This window comes from Colobus angolensis, unplaced genomic scaffold (assembly GCF_000951035.1).
Source record: "Colobus angolensis palliatus isolate OR3802 unplaced genomic scaffold, Cang.pa_1.0 Scaffold86, whole genome shotgun sequence".
Lineage (NCBI taxonomy): Eukaryota > Metazoa > Chordata > Mammalia > Primates > Cercopithecidae > Colobus > Colobus angolensis.
Window position 1 is genome coordinate 4,409,918 of NW_012122487.1, and position 12,419 is coordinate 4,422,336.

The 12,419-nt window shown below is 36.6% G+C and overlaps 1 protein-coding gene across 1 annotated transcript in view; it reads right to left on the minus strand.

Moving 5' to 3' along the window:
• The window catches only part of ADAMTSL1 (ADAMTS-like 1), a 441,112-nt gene that overhangs the window by 402,160 nt on the left and 26,533 nt on the right, over positions 1-12,419 (minus strand). The window contains exon 2 of the mRNA XM_011930366.1: positions 7,742-7,869. Within this exon, the coding sequence (XP_011785756.1) occupies positions 7,742-7,869 (128 nt within the window). The remainder of the gene's footprint in view (positions 1-7,741; positions 7,870-12,419) is intronic.

The following is a 12,419-nucleotide window of genomic DNA, read 5'->3' on the forward strand; positions in this document are numbered from 1 at the left end:
TTCACCGTGTTAGCCAGGATGGTCTCGATCTCCTGACCTCGTGATCCGTCCGTCTCGGCCTCCCAAAGTGCTGGGATTACAGGCTTGAGCCACCGTGCCCGGCCCATATAAAATATTTTTAAAACCCAGTTCCACATATGTATTATTTACAGAATTGGGGGAAGTTCTCTTAGTTCTTAAAATACCTTACAACTACAATCAGTAGAAACTCAGAGGCAAATTAATAATTTGGTAAATTCTTGAGACTCTGGCCCCTTGGGATTTCTATCCTTGGTTATACCTACCAATTTGCTTAATGCATAGTAGGTATTCAATAAATATTTATTGAATGAATGAATTAAAATTGAGGAGATATACAAACTTTAGAAGGGCTACTGAACAAGCCACATAAGGATTATTTTTTTAATAAACAGAAAAAGACAGCTAAGAGTTACAGATTCCTGATACGGCAAGTAAAGGTTATGGACAACAAACACATTTCCAATCATCTTTTATTCCAACAAATTGGCTTATGGGATAAAACAGGTCATAAATTGGTCTTAAACATTCAGTCATTGGCCTTAGAGCATTTGCCTCCTGAAAGGAGATCAGATCTTGGAACAATACACCCCCGCCTAAGATATATGACCTGAAATATTAGAAGTCCTGGTGATACATTTAGACTAGGCTTCCACCCAAAAAGTAAAAGGAAGGCAACTGCAAACTCTTAAGCATCTGTTCCAAAATGTGCAATCTCCTTTAATGAAACAAAAAGATCATCTCATACAAATGACATGAGTAGTCATACCCACTCTGAACTTGTATATCTTTCTTTTAAACAAAAATTCAAACATTTCCAAGGAAAACAAGGGTGATAACATATAACACCAGATGAAGAATAACAGATAAAGCCTGCTTTGGGGCTCACTTGAGCTGAAAGTTCTAAAACCTCTTAAAACAAGTCCTGTGAACCTTAATTGATGTTATGATAGAGATGAGATGTCTTTGAAAGAAAAAAAAACAAACATTTGTTTTAGAAGCAAAATCTTACCATTGAAAATTTTCTTTTGGTATATATTATTGTACAGTATGGAAATAAGATGCTAACTAAAGCCTATATTAGTGTATCAATATTTTCATGGCAGAATATCTGTGTTTGCAATTAAAAATCAGAGAAGTCAGCTTACTTTCTCTTAGCACAATTATTATGAAATGAGACTTGTAGAATGATCTTTCCTATTCCTGTGGACTAAGACTCCTTGGGGCTATTTATTTTAATTTTTCTGTGTTTATGTTGACACCATTCTGGCAGCCACATGCCTTTGGAATAATACTATAATCTTACTTGTTTTAGGCACCCCTCATGTGACTTTTATTTCTTGCTCATCTAATAATCGTATTTACCTCAAAAACGTTTAAATTCATTTTTAAGATTTAACTCAAAATATATTAACGTTTTAACAATTCTGCCATCCTTCATAAGATCAGTTTTTGCTATTTGGATAGATATGAAACAGTCAAACCCATCATTGAATCAGTTAAGATTTAGCGTAATATTTGTATTCTGACTGTATTAATTAATTATGCTCTTAATGCAATATTGATGTAGTATTAATCTATACTATTAGCTAGATGAATTTGGCATTTCAGAAAGTATAAAAAGTCTCAGAAGACCTTTAAATCTTCTTTAGTCACCAGTGCAAAGGTTCACATCACACCTAAGAGCTGCCAGCTATCTGACTCGCTGCCATCTCAAATGAGCTGCAGTTTCCTCCTTTGAGCCTGGTCTTGGCATTGACTTAGTACAATGAGACAGACAACGTTACATACCAGATTGAGTGTCTTATGCATTTGGAACTTCTTATGAGCAAAGCTAAATTAGCTGGCTGAAGACAAACCTAGAGCTCTGAAAGATAGATCTTTAGTATCCAGTATTTTTTAAAAAGCTAGACAAATGAGTTCACTACAAGTATTATTTCAGAGTATTTAGTAGGAGGGTTGAGGAACTGGAGAGAGGAGCAGCTTCTCAAGGTAGCTAGTACTTCATTTGAAGTAAAATAAATGTCCATCATCAAGCACCAGTAGGTATAGTCTCTTTTCTAATTGATGAAAAATAAAAACAGATATTATATTCTACTTGGTGACACTAGATTAGTAAAAGTTACATTACAAGAGTTACTCAATGAAACCTCATATAATCTTACAAACATTAGTAAAGGTGGGAGACAATGTTCATACACTGTCTTTCTTTGTTGTTCAAACCAGGGTTGCAGATAAAGGCAATGATCAGTGTTCCAATATCATAAACCTGGAAAATCAAGCACTGCCTACTTTCTGCAAGCCTCAGAGAAAGGGTAGGGGAGAAACCAAGGAAAGAATTCTGCTCAGTATGTTCCTGGGTCAGAACCTTTTCTCCAGTATCAAGTACTGCTTGTTGAGAATGAAGGCATTTATATTTAACATGTGTCTATGTTTTCATTCTGCTTTGTCTCCATTGAATTTTTTTCTATAACCTTCAAAAGATCACTCAGAGAGGATGTTCTGTACTCAGAGGGTAAACCAAGTCTCCTCACAAGCTCCTAATCCATCAGGGAAAAAAATTAACTCCAGAAATTGAGTAGTTGTCATTTACTCCATAAAATCTGAGTAATCTAGCTTCCTTTACAGTTCTGTCATATTGGGAAGAGAATAATCATTAGCTGATAGACTTGAAAAAATAATCAGACCTGAGAATGATCTAAGAGGTCATATTACCAGAGTTGGAAAATTGGCCTGGCAGGTAAATTTACCTGGTAGATGGGATTTATATGGATTAAATATGAATGCTACTACATGCATTCCAGTTACCTACTAGGCCTCTAAGAATATATACATTCATAACCTCTGATCTTTCCCTATTGGGAAGGTATATAAGGTGACTGAACTGAATTTAGATGCATAAATTTGGAGTGGAGAAATGAGACAGAACCCAGTAAGTTCATTATCCCATTAAAAATGAGTAAGAAAGCCATAGAAGACTATTCATGGTAGACTGAAGAATAGCCCCAATTTTTCACTCTCTGTCTAACTCATGCTTCCACATGTAACATTTTGGCTCTCCCATTCTGACTCTGGACTTGGTGGGTGGCTTAGTTTGCCCAATAAGATACTAGCAAATACGGTACAGAAGCTGGAAACAGGCTTTGCAATGGGAATAGCTCTCTCTTACACCTCTGCTGTTACTGTGAGAACTTGCCTAGGCTAGCCTGCCAGAGGATAAGGAACTTGTGGAGCAGAATTGGGTTTCCCATGTTGGCTCAGATGAAGCCAGTCTAGATCAGCCAACATCCAGCCAACACTAGATATGTGATGAAGACCATCCAAGTCCATCAGAGCCACCTAGCCAAGTAATAATTCCGTATCTGATATTCTAGTGAGGATTAGTGGTTGTTATGTAGCATTACTGTGGCACTGAATAATTGCTACACCAATTAGAGTTTCCATTAGAGTAAGGAACTAAGGAGAGTATACTAATAAATTCTTGCTGGTACTAGAATAGATAGAATCAGTTGTTGAGGAAAAAAACTTGAAAACTTTAAAAATCAAACTGATTTGAAGTCTTGAGGCTGAGCACGTATCTCAGAACATACTTATTTCTAAATTATAAGAGTCAAAATACATTCTAAATTCAGCCTAAGGACTGATTTAGGGCCATACTTAAGCAATGACTTAATTACAGTTATGCATGAATGAGAAAAATGTTAGAATGTATTTCATTAATATTATATTTTATTTTTATAAGTATACTTATTCAATATTTCTTATTGCTTAAAGTTATCTATTTTAATGAAAATTAAAATTTTTATACATGACTGCAACTGAAAAGTTTAATCAATGCTAGGTATCTCCATGAACTTTGATGGCTGAAATCTAGCTTTTTGAAACATGAGGCTGTAACCCAGGAATTTCTGTTAATAGTGAAAGATCTTGATTGCAAATAAAAATTATCAAGAAAACAAACAGCTTCTTAGGTGCTTGACAAGTTAAAAGATAATGAAGACAACTACGCTTCCATCCAAGATCCTGAGCAGATGCATTCAAACTATATAGGGAGGAGAATATAAATCATCTTAAATGAAATCATCCAAACTGTCTGATTCCCTTTAGATACCAAAGGGGACTTGCTCCACACTTTCATTACACATAAAAAAGGAGAAAACACAGGGCTAAAATCCTATTAATAAAACTTGCGAAGTGATACAGAACGGCAGAAAGAGAAAGCCAGGGACACAGAAACATTTGAGAATCTCTGATTCCAAACATAATAATCCCATGGTAAAGAAAACGGATTTTTTTTTTTGGAGACAGAGTTTCACTCTTGACACCCAGGCTGGAGTGCGGTGATGCGATCTTGGCTCACTGCAACCTCCGCCTCTGGGGTTCAAGAGATTCTTCTGCCTCAGCCTCCCCAATAGCTGGAATTACAAGCATCCGCCACCACGCCCAGCTATTTTTTGTATTTTCAGTAGAGACAGGGTTTCTCCATATTGGCCAGGTTTATCTTGAACTCTTGACCTCAGGGCTGGAGTGCGGTGATGCGATCTTGGCTCACTGCAACCTCCGCCTCTGGGGTTCAAGCGATTCTTCTGCCTCAGCCTCCCCAATAGCTGGAATTACAAGCATCCGCCACCACGCCCAGCTATTTTTTGTATTTTCAGTAGAGACAGGGTTTCTCCATATTGGCCAGGTTTATCTTGAACTCTTGACCTCAGGTAATCCACCCGCCTTGGCCTCCCAAAGTACTGGGATTACAGGCGTGAGCCACTGTGCCTGGCCAAACTGAATTTTGATTGAGGACCAGTGACACTTAGGATAAGGTCTCCCCTGGGTAAGTGGGTCTGACCAGTATCCACAAAGGGCCTCTGCCAGGTTAAGTTCTCTGCAACAGAAGCTTTCAGGCTCTTTTGAAATGATACATATTTTCTGTCACAGCTCAGCACACACACAAACGCATGCGTGGGGTGGGGGGTTTGTATGTGTATATGCATGCCTTGTTTTGAAAAATGCAACATACACAAAGGTCTTGAATCAAAGCAGGAACTATCTAAGTGGTTCAATAATAGCATATTCTGTTGTGCCTTCTAGAAAATAAGTGTATACTTGCCATAAAAGCTAAAGTATTGGGTTAGTGAATTGAAGGTAATAGCAAAAACTGCAATTACTTTTGCACCAACTTAATAGTTTAAAAGTCAGCATTATAACATCTATGAACATTCAATGGGTTACATACTTTTTTGGTATTATTATAAAGGTATTTACTTAGTCACCGTAGATCTTTAAATTGTCCTTGGAGATGCAGATTTTCTACAATCAACACACCCCCAAAGACAGTAACTCAGTCTTAGTTTTGCTCCTTTTAAAATCTGTAGCTGTAAGATTTAACTCATTAGGGCACAGAGGTCATATGATAATGTGGTCATATCATGAGCTGCTTGTCTCCAGAAAGCCCACTAGAATCTTAGACTGAACAGCTAAATCAACCTCTATGTTGTTTGTCTTACAAGGATCAGAATTAATGCAGTTTAGTCTAACAATACAAATCCTATTGAAGAATGGTGTCAAAATATATGACAGGGCATATATAAATAGTTATTTCACAATTAAAAATATATATTACATTTCTGTCCAGATTGTTCCAGAGTTTAATGATGATGACAAGTTTTTGACTTGCTAAAGAATTCCTAGAATTTAACAGTATAGAACATATCCATGTGTATAATGTATCAGTCCATACTAAGCACTGGTTTTTAAGAAACTAATATTTCTTTATATTCTTGTTGGATTTGGAAATGCCTTCTATTTGGAGACATTTTTTCTTCTTCAATTTCCTAAAGAATGGGTAGTGTACCTCTGCCCCATTTTTTAAACTTCTTGTTCAGCCTTGTATGAGATTACTGAATATATGTTTTTAATACTTGAAAGTAAAATAGGGACATATCTTCTATATGTTTATAATTTCAGCATTTATATTCTACTTTTCTAATGCTTTAGAAGTAGAAGACAACTGATATCTTTTGTAGTTTCATAATAGAGCCCTAACACCTAGAGCTTTAACTTACTAGGTGGCAAAATTGTTTTTATTTTTAATTCCACATGGCATCAATGTTTGATTAGTTGCTGAATAACAGAATTTTGTGATTTTAATGTACTCTCTAAATTGCTTCTCAGTCTCTCACTCAGTAAAAGATCCTACCGCAATCTAACATACATATCACTGAGACAATATGAAAATTCCCCTTTGTTTCTTATTAGTTTTGTGAGATACATGTTTTGGCTCATCTCTAAAAAATATTCAAGGATGCTAATTTGAGCAAACTAGGTAACAGGAACATTCTAAATTTATACTTTTTGGCTTTACTGATGCATGAATATTACCAGTTACATTATCACCCTGTAGCAGCATATATTGCAGATTTAGGAAGTTTTGTATATTCGAGATTAAGAGAGCAGGTGAATAATAAGGAGCAAAAGTCTAGTCTTTCTTATCAGCTTAAGGTTCTTGCTGATTCGAAGCTGGCCTCAAAAATGAGACAAACAAACTTGCTGGTAGATATAATCACATTGACCCATTTTTAGTGCACACCTCAATGCCACAGTGGCCAAATATCAGAACTGATCTGGTGTCTTGTTGGATATATCTCAAGTTATAACATTTCCAGTGAGACCTGCCTGGAGCCAAAATGGTCTTTTGTGATTCAATGAAGAACCATCTACTGGGCTTCTAATATCTGTTAGACCCTGTGCAGGCCTTGGGGAGACAGAAAGGAATAAGGCTCAGATGCTGATTTCAAGAAATTCTCACTCTTATTAAAGTAAGTTAACATTTTTTCTGAACCTCTGTCTCACCACTTTCTGCTATTTGTTTATGAAATGTCTAGAATTCTTTTTCTGTTTCCTGTTTTATAATATAGTATGTACAGTAATTTTGATCAAACCTCCTACTTGCTATACATAACACTTTTCAGAGTCAAATAAAATTTTTCATTAAGAATATTACCATAGTACTTTATATTTTACAGTTTGGAGACAGATCTAGTCACAGACCACACAGCTCAAGGAGTTTTAAATTATTATTACTCTAAGTAAAAATTTCCATTCTAAGGCCTCAGGCCCTTTCCTTTTAGCTTAAATGTCATTAGCCACCCCCATGTCTACCTTATTCATCCCTCTCACTATTTCTGACCCAATTCCCACTGCAGCTTCTATTTTTCCGAACTTCCTCATATCCAAAATTCATCATTCATTGAACTGAATGACTTTAAGAAAATTCTGGCTATTAGGACATCTACAAAGATAAACCAATATATTACTCACTTGCAAAGTACTTGGTAATACTAAAAATCCAGCGTAAACCCAATATGCTACTAACACCAATATTGTACAATATATTATAGAGCTAACAATTCCAGAACCATTCCTAACAAGCAATTCTCTTTCCAGTCCTAACATGAAAACAGATAACATGTGCTTGGTAAAGATGATAAGTTCTCTATTGCTTATCATCTGATAAGAGTATATAAAGACCTGGCTGGAGATGGACATAAGTACACAAGTAAAAACACGTAAGAACACAAATTTAATTATTTGTACGTTCCTTTAATTATTTTCTTTTATCTGGATCTGTAAGCAACAAAATATTCTCCATTAAACCCAGTCACGAAAGTATGCCTCAAACCTGCTACCTCTGGTTCTCACAATGACCCCCAACAGGTGCAGGACTTACTTGCTGCTCAGGCAGCGTCTCAGAGAGTAGGAGGCCCCTCCCCCGCAGGTGCGTGAGCACTCACTCCATGGGCCCCAGGCATCCCATAGGCCGTCCCGGTCCTCCTCGGAGCGTGCTGTTCTGGAACTCTGTGAGAAACAAAAGAATGGTCAGCATCATATCCCCATGGAACCCTGAAACATGTGTCCTAAAATGTGACTGGCCTGTACGTGTGTACACGGTGGCCTTGCTAGGAATGAAAACGTGCAATCAGATTCTCAGATTCTTTTCCATTTCATACTGCCTATATGTTTAGGGAGAGGGATATTTAAATTTAAGGACCCTGGGCAATGACTGAAGTGGGAACGAGGTTGTACAAATGGAACAAATGGAAAAGGAAACCAGAAACAGGAATTTGGGTTAGAAGACAATCAACTGCATTGAAGTCACAATTCTGCTCAGGATTCATTAGTGTATTCTTCATCTCTTTGTGAAGGGAAAGAAGCCGCTCTCAGAAGTGTTTCTGTCCTGAGAAGCTTGGCATGTGCATACTAAACTGCTTCCCAAAATCTAACAATATTTTATACCATTGACAACTTTTTAATAAAGCAACTGCATTCCTAGTTTTCAGATTTGTTCATTGGAAGAACTATACAAATAACTTTAGTAATGCAGGGATTGCCTCTTGACAAATAGACTTGCTGGTTATTTACAGGCTTTCTAGGAAAATTTCCACACACTGTAAGAATACTTGTGGCTATGTACAGGTCTCAACGCTGTGCTTCACATTCAAGAAAAAGATAAAATTTGTGCTATAGTTAAGAGAACAGGCTCTGGAGTTACAGATTATCTGAGTTTGGGTACAGATTCTATTTTTTATTACGAGTCCTTGAACAAGTAACTTACCACCTTCTTATGTTCCAATTTCCCTTTTTACAAAGTGGGGATAACATTATAACCATGCTACTGCACACACACACACACACGCAAACACACACACACGCACACACATATTATATAGGAAGATTAGCAAAATGAACTTAGCCCACCCAGAACTAGTGCCAGAGCAGAGCACTAATTTTTATTTTGTAGCAATGGGATCCTTTATAAATCAGCTGCTATGGGGTTCGGTTGTTAAACTGATTACTCCTTTGAACTTTTAAAATCTGTACAAATTAAGTCAGAAACTTGGCCTTACGATGTTACACAAATGGTTTTCCAACTGGTGCATGCTATACTTAGCTTCCTGAATCATTTGAAAGGGAGATGAGACAGCACAGTGATTAGGAGCAGGAACTGTGGATCTACTCAGCCTGGGATACAATACTGGCTTCAGAGCTTCCTAGCTCTATAAACTTGGGCACATACACAATCTCATATGCTTCCGTTTTCTTATCATAAAATGGAGATAATAAAGATACTACAACAATGAACGAATCAATGGATCTTTGTGAGCAGTAAAAGAGTTGATATATAAAAAGCACATAAAGTGGAAATAACCCAAATGTCCATGAGTGGATGAATATGTAAACAAAATGTGATATATGCATACAATGGAATACTATTCAGCCTTAAAAAGGAAGAAAATTTAGATGCAGGTTCAACATGAATGAAACTTAAAGACATGACACTAAGTGAAATAAGTCAGACACAAAAGAACAAATATTGCATGATTCCACTTACTGAGGTACCTAGAATAGTCAAATTCATAGATACAGAAATGTCTGTGTCTGTGTCTAGAACGGGGGATGCTGGGAGAGAGGGGAATGGGGAGTTGTTTTATGGATACAGAGTTTCAGTTAGGGAAGATGAAAAAGTTCTGGAGATGGATGGTAGTGATGATTACAAAACAATGTGAATGTATTTAATGTCACTGAACTATATACTTAAAAATAGTTAAAATGTTAAATTTTGTATTAGTGCATTTCACTACCACAAAAACAAATATACACATACATTTTTAAAAGTACATAGGGCCTAAATAATAAGCACTACATTGTATAAGCATTTGTTGCTATTATTATTTAACATTATTTATTACTTATTATTAATATGTATAAACATATATGGGCTCTGAAAGTTTACAGGAGGTACACTGGTAAGGCACCAGGCTTTTTGCTGTTGAGTTTAGTTGAGACACTGTACTTGTAAGGTATCATCTCCCTGAAATCCCTGACTTTCCCACAGTATGACCTTGCAGCCACTTGTCATATTGCATCTGCTTGGTGATGTAATCTGCCAGCAGTTTTATGTTCCTATAAAATGTGGCAAAGCCTGGGTGATGGAGCCACATTGGTAACCCCAAAATCTGTACTTTTGAAAGGAAGAATTTATTGAGCTCCAAAGCCTGGTTTCTAGGATTATTAAAATCAATCCTTAATCACTGCAATATGAGGTGCTCTGTTTTCAGAACTTAAAACAGTGAGAGAGAAAAGACTCTTTGCCAATGATGTATACATACCCAAATTTCTTCTCCATGGCCCATTAAATTCGTCCCTCAGATTTTTAAAAGTTAATTGTATATCTTCTAACTCTTTGCCGCATGTGAATAGAAGATAGGATTGCTGACTGCTGAGAGAGGTACAGGATTTTCCTGAAGCAGTTTCTATTTCTGTGACAAATATACATTTGTGCAATGCAATTTCTCTCATTTTACTCAAATTCAATATGACTTTGATGAAACCAGTATCACAAATGTTAAGATTAATACAGTAATTGAACTGAGTGATTACAAACTTTGATGCTATCCATTACTACAACTGCAAAAACAAAACAAAACCAAATAAAACAAAATCCACATGCAGCATTCACAGGCAAACTGCATGTTCATATGAGATAAGAACACTCCAATGCCAAATCCTTGGGGAGTTTCCCTCTGGCTGTTCTCTGGGTAAGATATTTGGTAAATAATGTATGGCTGTGATTTTGCTTTTCTAGAAAAACAAGTTGTTTCAAACTCTGTGCTAAACTTCCTTGATATTTTTCAAGTACCTTGTTTGAAGAAGAACTAAAAGCTTCAATGGCGAGGTTTCACTGCTAAGCATCTTATCTCATCACATATTACACGTTTCAGCACTACACAAAGTAACTGCCCACGATGTCTCTGAATGAGATCTCATGCAAACCCAGAAGCAAGTTATAGGTCTATTTCACAAAGCCGAACAAACTCCAAGTTTTCTTTTAACAAGTGGAATAAACATAATTCATTCCAATGGAATCCATATTTAATGTTGGAGAAAGTAATTTTTCTGCTTTTTAACTGTGCCAGACATTTACATCTATAACCAGCAATGACTTTTTAGAGATGCCTTTCTGATTATTTAAAATCTAGAAGTATTTGCTTATTGCAGTTTTTAAGACTTTCTTCACTATAAACAAATTTTGTGTCTGGCCCTGGTAGAACACACACTTACTTCTCTTCTATATATATATATATATTTTTTGAGACAGTGTCTTGCTTTGTTTCCCAGGCTGGAGTGCAGTGACATGATCATTGCAGCCTTGATCTCCTGGGTTCAAGGGATCCTCCTGCCTCAGCCTCTTGAGTAGCTGGGACTACAGGTGCTTGCCACCACACCAAGCTAATTTTTGTATTTTTCATAGAAACGAGGTTTCGCTATGTTGCCCAAGCTGGTCTTGAACTCCTGAGCTCAAGCTATCCAGCTACCTTGGCCTCTCAAAGTGCTGACATTACAGGCATGAGCCATCACGCTCGGCCCCATTACTCTTTTACTTTTGAATGTACAGTCTTTTTAACTTTACAGCAGCAATTTTCTAAAGGGTAAACTTTGAATTGCATCTAGCAGGGGAAATACAGGCAGAAGAAAAATAAAGAGCAGATAATGGGTTGCTTAAAAGTAATGCTGATTGCTTCTGAAATTAAAAAATCTAAGCTTTTCTATACAGGCCAGCCAATGTTCTTCAATTTGATTTTCATCACATAAATGTAATATTGTAATTCAGTGTCTCAAAAGGAAGGTTATGGGTGCTATTGAACACAGTGATCAAAAGATTACCCCTGACCCCACTGCTGGAAATTTCAGTAGCAATGTCATGTGAGATGATGGTCTTTAGCTATTGTATCAATGACAAAGAACTAAAGAACAACCATTAAGTTCTTTATGTAAGGCAATGTTTCACTAGTAGGAGATTTATCATAAAAAGTCTAGAGTGCATCTCATATTGAACTTGAGGGAAAAGGCCATTATAAAGCCCTTTCTTATTACAGCAACTATTTTACTTTATAGGCATTGGATGAGTGAGAATGGACAACTGGCAGCTGTTTTGATCTAGCATTTGAGAAATCCACTGAGAGAAGAAGTGCCTGAGTTTTGGCCTTATATTTTTATGAAAATTGACTAGGCCCCTTGAGTTATTGAATTTAGAAACAGTTCAGCCATTTTTAGATCTTTGGTGCCACATTTTGACCTTTAAATGTAGTGTTGATTAAGACTCCTAAATCAACTGCTATCTTCTCAGAAACTCAGCAATCAACCCCCCAACTCCACTGATGCATTGTTCCTGGCCAGTCAAGACGTTCTTAGCCTCAGTAAATGCCAATTGCATGGAATACAGATTGTGGTCACAGATCATTATATGCCTTCTACAAACACTAGAAGAGCTCTCCTACATCTATCAACTTCAGAATGGTGTCATTTTCTTGCCATTACTGGCTTATCTAAACGTGGTTTTCATCTGA